At 34.1% G+C, this 13012-nt stretch overlaps 1 protein-coding gene across 15 annotated transcripts in view; it reads left to right on the top strand.

Moving 5' to 3' along the window:
* LOC106867275 (F-box and leucine-rich repeat protein 13) overlaps positions 1-13012 on the top strand; it is a 148531-nt gene that overhangs the window by 125020 nt on the left and 10499 nt on the right. For all 15 annotated transcript variants that reach the window (XM_089338276.1, XM_089338279.1, XM_089338275.1 and 12 more), the window contains one exon: positions 9225-9305. In XM_089338276.1, the coding sequence (XP_089194402.1) occupies positions 9225-9305 (81 nt within the window). The remainder of the gene's footprint in view (positions 1-9224; positions 9306-13012) is intronic.

Genomic DNA, 13012 nt, shown 5'->3' with positions numbered 1-13012 from the left:
AAGGATATCCAAAGTTAATGCAGTACGATCGTTTCATGCGACTCCATTTATTTATGCAATGTGAACATTACATTAAATGTAAAATGCAGAGCAATCCTCAGCTGCACAAAGATACAGAAATTTAATGAAATTACATTTCAACAGAAGGACATATTTTTATAACTACATTTAAACTCTCCAAGAAGAAAGGAAGAATACAAAAAACCATTTTGACTTAGCCAGACCTTACAGGCTAGTAAATAATTCTAAGCAGATTTTTAACTGTCACAGATTTTATTTTGTTTTTATGTTTCTGATTTATGGACCATCTAGTGATTCAAAGCTTAAGAGGGGTAAACAGTATAGACAGTAAACGTGGATGATATAGTTATAAAATTTCTTAGGGTTTAGTGAAAAACTACCATGGGGGGGGGGGGTCTCTACTAGCAGGCCAGTTTATAAAGGAGCAGGGGAAGTATTAACATAAGGCACCTAGGTCAAAAGTATATAAAATAAAATTGCTATATTGTGTACAGATACAGTAAATGGTTATTCATAGTTATATTTTAAGTATAGTTATATTTTAAGTATAGATTTATAGGGGTGCCAAAAAAAATAGGTATGTCTGGAGGTAATTATGAGGTATAGAATAATTATGTAGGGTAGAAAAAAACATCATGGAAAAGAAAAAGGGTATAAATTAGTCAAAGCTCTAACATCATGATGAAGTTAATGTGTGATTTAGTAATCACAATAAATAAGAATTATAGGAAGTATTTAATATATCAAATATCTAAAAACTAAATTTGTTTAAAATTTACTTAATTAGCTTATCTCTATAGTAACTACAATACAATCTAGACTACAGGAAAGTTAATGATATAGCTTGTATTTATAAAGATTATAGTCCAATATTAACCACAGGAAAGTTAATGCTATAGGATGTACTCACTTATGTACTAATTATAGACTAAGATAAGCATGGTAATATTAAAATACCACACTATATAAGTTTGCTACTTTCTAAAATATTTAAAAGTGCGAGTGGAACAGTGTACACACAATACTCTAAGGTCTAATCTATTATTGATCAGGTTTGTATTGTTTTTGAGTTTAAAAATTTCATATGTTTCCATGGAATGTAGCTCACATCCATATCTGCTATTTCTATAAGGTTGAGCTTCTCTTATAATTTCCCATTTAAGGCTAAAACTGGTACCACTTTCCTTTAATTCCCAAATCTTATTTGATAACGACGTACAATTAGCCTTATGTTTCAGTCTAAAAGATGACAGGTGGTTATATATACTCTGTTTCAAATTCGTACAGCCCACATAAATGTAATTATCAGTTATAGTACTTATTGTGCATTTATATACTACGTTTCGGGTGAGACATCGGCCTAATAATGGACAACAGGACTTATTTCTACAATTGCAACTAGTGGAACTATCAACAACACCAATATTATTACTAAGATTTAAATTATTGCTGTTACAATAATTCGCATTGATATTATTTCTCCTATTATTAATTCTATTATCAGGCTTGTTATGTTCACTTCTATTACTGTCTAACCGCATTTCCATCGTGCTTATCTGATAGAATCATTCCTGCAGCATCAGGCATACTAATATTTTCTATTTCCATATATGAACTAGAACCATAATTCACATTATTATCATAAGAGGTGCTACTACTATTTATTTCAATTGTACTTCCATCATCAATACCACTATATTCATTATGTTGGTTTAAGTTATGGTTGACGGACCTAAGAATATTGCTGTTACCTTCATAATTGCTATTGCCATTGTTATTTCCACTTCCATTTCTATAATTATTGGTAATGTTATAATTGACATTGGTTAAATTATTATTGACATTTCTATAACTACTACCACCATTTTTATTTTCAACAATTCTGGCTAATTTTATGTTCTTTCTGTTTAACCTAGCTATGATTGTACATATATTAGGGAGGGTCAAGTATGAGATTCGGACTGTATTACATGAAAAGATTCTACTATATCTGTGGGAACAGGGAAAATTTTTTTTTGTAAAATAGCTATTAATTTTTTGTATATGTTAGTGGATACTGCACAGTTGAATGGGATATTGAACCAGACAGGATATATACACATTGGTATAAATATACCTTAAACCTCCAAGAAGTTAAGGAGACAGACAAAGAACATGTGGTCTCAACTTCAGTATGGAAGTTACTAAATTATCTTACAAGTATACATTCAAAAAAATATAAACACAAAAAGGGGAAATATATAAAAAAAATATATGTATAAAAATACAAAAGCATGTGTGAAGAAGAAGAAGAAGAAGAAGAAGAAGAAGAAGAAGAAGAAGAAGAAGAAGAAGAAGAAGAAGAAGAAGAAGAAGAAGGAGGAGGAGGAGGACAACGACTCAGCTGAAATCACAAATCTTGTGGGTGTGTACCTTTTAAGGTGCCTAAATAGGGAAATCCCTGAATTACAGGGAGATTTATATAGGGATGATGCTCTATTCATCATCTCTAGCAACAATAAATCAATCATAAAAAAAATGAGAAAGAGAATTAGAAAAAATTTCAAAAACTTTAACTTAAGTATTATGTATGAATATGGCACTAAGGTAGTAATTTTGGGGGATACTACTTTAAACATTAACTCTAAATTATACTACCCCTATAGGAATATGAATAAATTATCAAATTACCCACCTAATGTATTAAAATCAGTAGTTAAAAGTATTTCTAGGAGAATTACTAAATTATCATCAAACATTGATATTTTTAATTTCCATTCATACCACTATAATGTTGCTTTGTCTAAAGTGGGATATGACCAGGAAATTACTTTTCTCAGCCCTGAAAGTTCAGCTCCTTTTAATCAAGGAAAAAATGATAGTTTGAGTTATAGAAAGTCTACTAACTTAGTTGTGAAAAAATACCAAATGATAACCCATCCTTACTTTGAAATTGTATGGATAATTCTGTACTAAATTCTGGTGCCTCAACTTAAGTACCATATTCATCTGAATCTATATATATTTATATATACTCTTTGATATTCATTTAAACTTTATTCACCGATCCTGAATCTGTACTTTGGAAATATTATAGAAAGTACATGTCTGAATAGCCAAGAATGGATCTCTTCACTAAGCTGGGTCATATTACCTGCATACACTGCGAGAACATCAGGTGCCAGCATTTCTGCACCAATTTTGATATTCATTTAATATTATTTGGGTGTGTATATTACTCTGACCTAACAATGTGCCTCATTTTAAGTACCTAATTCAACTGAATATATATCTATCATCATCATCATCATCATCATCATCATCATCATCATCATCATCATCGTTTAACGTCCGCTTTCCATACTAGCATGGGTTGGACGATTTGACTGAGGACTGGTGAAACCGGATGGCAACACCAGGCTCCAATCTAAATTTGGCAGAGTTTCTACAGCTGGATGCCCTTCCTAACGCCAACCACTCAGAGAGTGTCGTAGGTGCTTTTACGTGTCACCCGCACGAAGGCCAGTCAGGTGATACTGGCAATGGCCACGCTCAAAATGGTGTCTTTTATGTGCCACCCGCACAAGCCAGTCCAGGGGCACTGGCAACGATCTCGCTCGAAAATCCTACGAAGGCCAGTCAGGCAGTACTGGCAACGGCCACGGTGCATGTAAGTTTGACTGTATATGTGGTATAGATCTATATATGTGTGTATGTATGTGGGTAGGTGTGTATACAGGGTGCATAAAGCATTTGAGGACATCTTTTTTGGGTCATTGCTGCATTTTTTGCTAATTCTGTATAATCTTTTCTTCAGAAAATAATTAAGGCAGACCCTCAGCTTTCTCAAGAAATGAAGAGGCATGCTGTTATTGTGGTTAGAAAGGCTGAGCATAGCTATTTAGAAATATCTCGATTTTTAAAATTTGCCAGATCTTTCATCTACAAAGTTTGTAAGGAGCTAGAGACTGAAGATGGAAATATATCACCAGTATCAAAGCATAAAAAGCATTCTAAGTGCTCTGAAATCATCATAATTTATCCAACAAGTTCAACAGACTATTGATTACAATCCCAGAAAGTCCATGAGGTCAGTTACAAAAGATTTCCATGTGTCAGAAGGAACAGTCAGAAATGTTGTTCACAAAGACATCAGATGTGTCATATGATGAGGAAAGGTCAATTTGTGAGAAAAAGCAAAAGAAAATCACTACATCAGATCTAAAAGGTTCTTAAGAATTGAAAAATCTTGCAGAAGAATATTTGATTTTGGTTTTTCTCAAATGAGAAAAACTTCAACCAAGGTCAAAAGGTAACAAAGGAAATGACAGATAGTTATGTGCAGACCCTTCTGAAGTTCCAAGTGTTATGCATACAAAACTGTCATGGTTTTTAGGGGTTGTCAGCAATGAAGGACATGTGATGCCACCTTACTTCTTTCCACGAGGCCTTAGAGTTAACTATGCCACCTACATTGAAGTCCTAGAAATAATTGTTAAGCCATGGATAGACAGTGTATGCAATGAAAGGCCATATGTGTCTCAGTAAGACTCTGCACTCTCACACATGGCTCTAGTAACACAGGAATGGATGGCTGAAAATTTTTATGATCACATAACCCCTAACATTTGGCCTCCTAATTCTCCAAATCTCAATCCATTGGACTATTATATGTGGAGCGTTGTTGAGAGAGAGGTCAATGAACACCCCTATAACACCAAAGATTCTTTGAAAGCTGCTATAGTCAGAGTAATGTTCAAAATGAACCAGGACCATTTGATTCGAGCATGTAGATTATTTAGATCTCATATAGAAGCAGTTGTTGAAGCTGAAGGTGGCTTTATTGAATAACATTATAGAAAGAAGAAAGCATTTTTAGATAGAAAAAAGTTATTATCAGTTATTATATATCTGTTTTTTATAAACATAAATCTGTCCTCAAATATCTCACACTCCCTGTATATATATGCATATATGTATGCATATACAGGCATACCTCACCCTACGTCGTTAATTGGTTCCAAGAGACACAACTTAAGTCGAAAAATGACTTAAGTCGAATTAACTTGTTTCTAGGCTAAGCTAGGCCAAATTTACTTGTTTCTAGGATAAATCGATAATAACCATTCCCAGTTCTGTACTTTATTTATAAATGCATTTTCAATAATACATGGTTAATAAAAATCTATTTTAAGCTTACAAACAAATAATTTTTATTTTTTAATACAGTACATTAAAAAAAAAAGTATTCTAAATTTACAAATGCAATTTGGCAGTGTTAACCGTAGATCGCAGATGCTTTATTTATGAATGCAGTTTGCAATAAGACATGGTAAAATAAAAGCCTTTTTTAAGCTTAAGAAACAAATTCAGTAATTATTATTATTTCACAATAGTAAAAAAAAAATTTATTATTTTAAATTTACCAATATGTACATACAATTTGGTGATTTTGTGATTTCATGATTTTGTTCACTAAGCTACATTACTTTATGGTGTGTATCTTAACATTTACTGTACGTATTTTAATATGATTTTATATGCTTTTATTCTTATTTATTGTACAGTAACATGATTTTATGTGCTTTTAACGGGTTTCTAGTGATTTTATGATTCCAATATTTGTGGCAGACAGTCATAAAGTCAAGTAAAATGAATTAACTTGATTTTTATTTTTCCATATATTATTTTTGAAAACCGATGTATAATCGAGAACGACTGAAATCCTTTCTACTATAAGCACAAGGCCTGAAATTTTGGGGAGGAGGTAGTCGATTACATCAACCCCAGTACTTAATTGGCACTTAATTTATCGACCCCGAAAGGATGAAAGGCAAAGTCAACCTTCATGGAATTTGAACTCAGAACATATCAGCAGATGAAATACCGCTAAGCATTTTTCCCAGCATGCTAACAATTCTGCCAGCTCACCGAGAACGACTTAAATCAAAATAACTTAAGCCGAGATATGCCTGTATATATGTGTGTGTGTGTGTGTGTGTGTGTGTATGTGTGTACATGTATATATAGATATGTATATATGTATGTATGTATGCATGCATGTATATCTGCATATATATATATATATATATATATATATATATATATATATACTATATATATATATATATATATATATATATACTATATATATATATATATATATATATATACTACACTCTCTGAGTGGTTGGCGTTAGGAAGGGCATCCAGCTGTAGAAACTCTGCCAAATTTAGATTAGAGCCTGGTGTTGCCATCCGGTCTCACCAGTCCTCAGTCAAATCGTCCAACCCATGCTGGCATGGAAAGCGGACGTTAAACGATGATGATGATGATGATGATGTGTGTGTGTGTGTGTGTATGTATATATATATGTATGTATATATAAAATTTAAAATAGGATAAAATCTTTATTAGAATTTATCAAGTAGTGAGTGTGAAAAAACCTCATAAGGGAAAAAATTATAATTATTCCATTTAAATATATTTATTTATATTAAGGGCATTACTACACATAAATGCCTCACACTACGAGGGACTCTTAAAGTCAAAACTACCAAAACTACACTGTATTTATTATGGTAGTTTTGACTTTAAGAGTCCCTCGTAGTGTGAGGCATTTATGTGTAGTAATGCCCTTAATACAACTAAATGTATGTATATATATGTATGTGTGTGTGTGTGTGTGTGTGTGTGTGTGTGAAAGTACAGGTGAGGATATAAACCTCGGAGGGATAAAGATATCCATGATTAGCCTGGTTGAATACCTAACAATATAGGCTTATAAATATAATTAATATTATAAAAACCAAGAGAGAAAATGAAGATAAGATTAAAAAAGACCAGACCTACAATTGTTTCAATTCATCACTTGCAGCATAAAATCAACCAAATTCAATTTAATTTGACTAAATCAATTTAGGTAATTACTACAAGCAAGAACATCTTCAGGGAAGGATGTACAAAGAAATTTATCATATTTAAAACATAATGAAAACATTAAACAGGAAGAGTACAGTGTACCATTAAAGTTAAAAATATATACAGTTATAAAAATAGATACATAGATCTATTTGTATAACTGTTTATATTTTAGTAAATCAAATTTGGTTGACTTTATGCTGCAAGTCATGAACTGAAACAATTGTAGGTCTGGTCTTGTCAATGTATTAAAAAACTTTTATTAATAGTAACTCCATATTCTCTCTTGGTTTTTATAATATATACATATATATATATATATATATATATATATATATATATATATATATATATATATGTATGAGTGTATATATGTGTATATATGTACATATCTATGTGTGTGTATGCGTGTACATGGTCTGATCAATAAGTATCCCGACTGTTGCCATAGTGACGAAGCTAAAGCATGCAGAGTGAAGCTGCTTGGCACAGATTGATGTGCATGTGCACTAAGTTTTATCATTCTCGTTCACTTCTGTTTACAGCAGTGCTTGGAAAGAAGGTGTATAGCATGTGATCGTTGCATTGACCATGACAGAGAAAGTTGAGCAGAGAATCTGCAACAAATTTTGCCAAAAGCTTGGCAATACCTGCTCAGAGGTGTACGAAAATTTTCAAAAAGTTTTCATCATTCTCGGCACAATCAAGGAGATCTTGTGCAACTGAAGCCTGAGTGTCTTTTTGGTTAGCTGAAAGCAATTTTAGTATGAACTTCGTGGACATATCTCATACCTAAATTTTCAGTGATAATGGACTGAACTGAACTGAACCATAACTAATCTGCACATCTTCTGATAACTCACGGATAGTGATTCAATGATTTTCCCCTCACAGCTGCATGCACATCTGCAATGTTTTCTCAGTTCTACTAGCTGTGGTTCTCCTAGAACGTTCGTCAATATCAACATTTTTCCAGTCATCTTGGGAACGTCCGAACCACTTGTACATTTGTGTGTGGCTCATACACTTTCTACAACTTTGCATAGGCCTCTGAGCAGATATCGCCATGACAAATTTCTCTGTCATGGTCAATGCAACAGTCATACACTATACACCTTCCTTCCAAGCACTGCTGTAAACAGCAGAAGTGAGCTAGAATGTTAAAACTTAGTGCGCATGCACAGCAGAGTTTTAGGTCAATCTTTATCTAGCAGCTTCAGTCTGTGTGCTTTAGCTTCTTTACTGTGGCAACAGTTCTGATACTTATTGATCAAACCTCATACACGTATGTATGTGTGGGTGTATGTATATATGTGTGTGTACACGCAAAGGTATAAAAGTTAAGAGGCATGTAAGTATATTAGTATGTGTATGTGTGTATATGTATACATATAAATACGTGTGTGTATGTGTATACTATGATGTCTTAATGTAGTTGCAGACTTATTGTATAGTCATTCGGAGTTTTGTTTTGATGAAGAGGTTTTTTCCTCTTTCTCAAAGGCTGTCATTACTTTCGAGACAGTACTTCTTGATAAACCAAACATTTTGGCCGGTTTCGTTACGCTAGCACCTGCCATACGAGCACCAACAATTTGATCTCTTTGAAAGTCCAATAGATCTGTCATTTTAATGAATTTTAATTACTTTTTTTCTGAGGATATCTGAAAAGAAACAGCAATTTTAGCAAAACATATTAAGCAACACTAATAATAAATCAAAAAAACATAAAAATAAACAAGTTTTAGACAGTTTTATAGATATTTCAAAATTATGATGCTGTGATACTAGGTGTTTCTATTATTTTGTCCAACCCCTGTACATATTAATACAAACCTCACTGAAATTAATTAGTACATGAAAAATGTTGTGAAATAGTTGTGATCCTATAAAAGTCACATTGTTAAATAAATGTATATTCACCTCTCAAACCCCTCAACTTTATGTGTATATATTTATATATAGCGCAGGGGCAGGAGAAAAAAGGCAAATGAACAGGAAAAGAGATAACTAAATATCTTATGACTAGATATCGAGTCTGTTTACTATGAGAAAAACCTTGCAAATTATGTTAATTCTAGTATACTACTGGTGCTTACTTTAAACTAGACTTTATTCTGGTACGTTTTGATGTCAGAAATGGTAAATATTAAAACAAATAAATAATAACCTATTCATTCTATTGGATAGAGTAATATTGTGTTGGAGGCTCCTTAAAGAATTTATATGATAAAGATTTATGTAAATCTTAATTTGATTTGTTTTTATACATTATCATTTTCCTGTATTTTTATCTTTCCAGAGATAAAGGAATGAAATATGTGCAGAAAGGCTGCAATTGGTTGCGCATCCTGAACATTCTCTATTGTAAAAGTATTTCAAAGTGTGTATAACATTTTTATGTTTGAGTGGTGTGAAAGTATGTGATTGACAGTGTGTGTGTATGTATGTACATTGTTATTTGGATTGTTGAACACACACACCATGACTACTTATAGAGCGCATGTTTTTCCCTCAAAGAAATGTCCCAGAAAAGCAGCCTGTATCATAAACTCAAGATCAGGACTTGGGTTACTGACAAGGGATGGTTCAAGAAAGGAATTAACAAATTCGAGGTATATTCTATAATCTCATTGTCTGTGTGTAGGTGTGTGCGTGCGTGTGCACACGTGTGTATGTATATCACCAGTAGTCCATAAGTAAAATAATGCACACTCTAAAAGAGAAATAGTACTGTTATATTATTATATTGTCAAATAACATACTACTGGTTATGGCATTACTGATTTCAACTGTGTACATGTGTGTTGTTCTCAAGTCCAAAAATGGGGATGACCATGTTGCCAAAATGAAATATTTTTCTTTTTGAGTTCAAGAAAGCATTTGGATTACATGAATTCTGTTTCCTCTTTTCAGCCAAGCAAAGCTTGCAATGTCTATTTTCACTCGGATATGCCCAAGACTGTTCCAGCACTTTCCAGTTGATTTTTGTAGTGTTTTCCCTCCTTTCATCACTATATATAGCTACCATATCATTGCATCTCTCTTGGGTTCTAAAAGAGGATCTGTGATTATTTCACCTGGCCCTAATGGGGCCCTCCATTGCCAACATACTTCTGTGTGTGTATGTGTTCCTCTGTGGTTGGACATCACCACTTCTGCTTCATATACTGTGACCACTGCAATGCATTGACCATTCACTGGGCATTCATTGTTAACCAATGAGCAACCTGCCTCTGCACGGGGCCTTGGAGCTTATTCTAATATTTTTTATACTAGCTGAATGAGACCCTTAAGTTATGTCTATTGAATAATTTCCTGTACCTATAGCCCTGTGTAAAATACTTATCCACTAATCAATAGAAGGCCTTTCCTATGCTGATTGAGAAAGGTGGAAGAAACCAGAGGACGCTACAGTGGTACTTTCTCTTGTGAGTGTCAGGATTAGGCACATAATACATACAGTCCTTAAACTTACTGGCTGCCAGCTAGAGCCTTGTTGTAATAGGGAGCTGTTGTACCAGAAATACATTGATTTGAGAATAGGTTTGAAGTCCCCCTACTGAAACCCTTTACAAGGTTTTTAAACATTATAGACATATAACAGGAATCTGTGTTGATGTACAACAACCTTTCCGTAGGTTTGCCATAGTGGCCAGTTCGAGAGTTGGTCTCTATAGTATCTTTAAGTCCTAGAAAGTGTGGATCAGGTCATTCCTAAAGTGTTAGCTCTTTATAGGCCAAAGCAGATTCATAGGAATTTCTCACCTGAGGTCTCTAGTATAGATAGGCCTATGAAGTCACAGATATCCATGCTGACAAATGCTCCTACCACCATATTGAAGTAACATTCTGGGTCTGTTTTGTTTGACCAAAGTGGAACCATTATCTCACAGCATGTTTTTTACCTTTATATCCCTTAGAGAAATTAAGTTCCCTGTCTAATGACCTTTTTGATATAGATGAGTAAAAGTCCACATTACTGAACTGGGTGAATTTTGCTCTGCCTCTACTCTTGCTTGCCTTAAACCATGAAATTACTTCACTGGTATTACATCATAAGGAAAGATAGGATCCTTTTTTTTATGTCATTATTTAACTTCCTCAATACATGGTAACTCACCAGCTCAATCTCTAATTTTACTGGTTTAATCAGGCAGCACTTGGGATTGGGACAAAATTTTGGCTTGTGATCCTTAATAGTAATAAAGTCATTCCTCTTACTTTGTCTGTTTGGCCTTGTTGTTAATGTTATCATTCGTATGAAGCAAAGCCTGCCTATAGTTTGCATGACACTGTTCCCTAAGAGCCTGTCATATGTGCCAATGTCTACTCTATATAGATTTTTAGTTTTATCTGAATTTTTAAATTGTGAAGTGCTGCAATTTGCATGAAACCACTGGAATCATTCTCACCAGTTATATACTGCTTGACATTATAAATATATAGAAACAATGTAAGCAGTATTATTTGATATTAAATAGGTGTTAAGATTCTTCCAGACATTAGTTCCCATGTTTCAAGTACTTGCCCCAATCATTGGTGGAGAAGAGAGAATTCATAAACACACATATTTTTAATAGTTTGAGTTAGAGTTTTTATAAATTACCTCTACACTGGTTGACATTGTTAATATTGATTAACTTGTTCATATGAATAATTAAATGTACAGCAGACAGGATAAGAGGAATGTTTTACAACTACAAGGATCACAAGCATGGAAAGCAGATGTTAAATGATGACGATGAGGTGGAAGAGGCAGATATGTATGTATGTTTGGATATATATGTTGTGTGTGTTGCATGTGTGTATGTGTGTGTGATCATCAATATTTGATGCTTGGCTTCCATACTGGCAAGGGTTGGACAGTTTGAAGGATCTGACAAGTTGAAGAACTACATCATGCTCCAGTATCTACTTTGGCATAGTTCCTGGGGTTTCCTTCCTAATGCCAACAACTTTGCTAAGGTGTACTGGGTGCTTTTTATGTCACCAGCACTAGTGAAGTTTGCCTTATAACTTGCAAGGCTAAGGGCCTAATGTGGATCCTATAACTGAGCGAGAATAGAAAAGTGGGCATGATTCTAGACAGTGTGATGAGGAAAAGTCAGGAAGATGAGAGAAACAGACTTATAATTGTGACAGGGTGGGAAGGGAAAGAATAACATGTGTTAGAGTATGCACTAATTAGGAGAGGGATTCTGGCAAGGAAAAAGGAGGGGATTATTATCAAGGGTTATTGAGAAGGGGAGGACAAACTGGAAAAGGGTAAATAGAGACAGGTGTAAAGGAAAAGAAAGGAAAGGAAGGAAGGAAGGGAGCAATATACTCCAGTGGAGAGGAATCTTAAGTTTGTGGAGGATAGTGAAGTGTGAGGGTTATGGGGTAGGGTAGACAAGAGGGAGAGGGGGTAAATATGAGAACAGGTATTAAGGAAACAGAGAAGCTGTAGAGAGAAAGTAGTGAGAAAAAAATGAAGCAGGGGCAAGGGAGGAGTAGGTGAGTGCACTCAGAATAATGAATAAAGAAAGACTGCAGGGTATTATAAAAGTAGAGAGAAGGGAAGAGCAGAGTGTGAATGCTGCAAAAGCATCCTAGATGGGGACGTAGTGAAGAGAGTTTGGTGTGAGAAAGAAAGGAATAAGGGAAAACAGTGGGTGGATGCAGTGAGTACTATTGAGAAAAAAAGGCACAAGTGCATCCAAGAGGTATAAGGGTGAGGTAGTGAGATAAGAGGAAGTATTGGATAGCAATAGAGTTAAATCAGAAGAATGTGTGCTGGTTGCCAGTTCAACAGAACAAGTATAACAGATAAGATGGGTTGGAGGCTGTGAGGGATGAAGAAATGGGAATTGTGGGAGAGTGAGCAAGAGGATATTATATATATATATATATAAAATGCAAAAATAGGACAAGAACGCATAACATCCAAACGGTTAGGTGATACAAAAAAGGGACAAAAAACATCCAGACAGACGATACAAAATAAAACAAGGACGGGTCATTTGGATTTTTCTATCCTCAGTCAAGTTTCAGATTATCTTTGCAATTTTGGCTGGTTATAATCGAGATTGCTCCAATCTGGCCAGC

Source organism: Octopus bimaculoides, chromosome 20, assembly GCF_046866305.1.
Source record: "Octopus bimaculoides isolate indiv1 chromosome 20, ASM4686630v1, whole genome shotgun sequence".
Taxonomy (NCBI): domain Eukaryota; kingdom Metazoa; phylum Mollusca; class Cephalopoda; order Octopoda; family Octopodidae; genus Octopus; species Octopus bimaculoides.
Note: the sequence above shows the minus strand (reverse complement) of the source record. Positions and strands in the feature narration are given on the sequence as shown.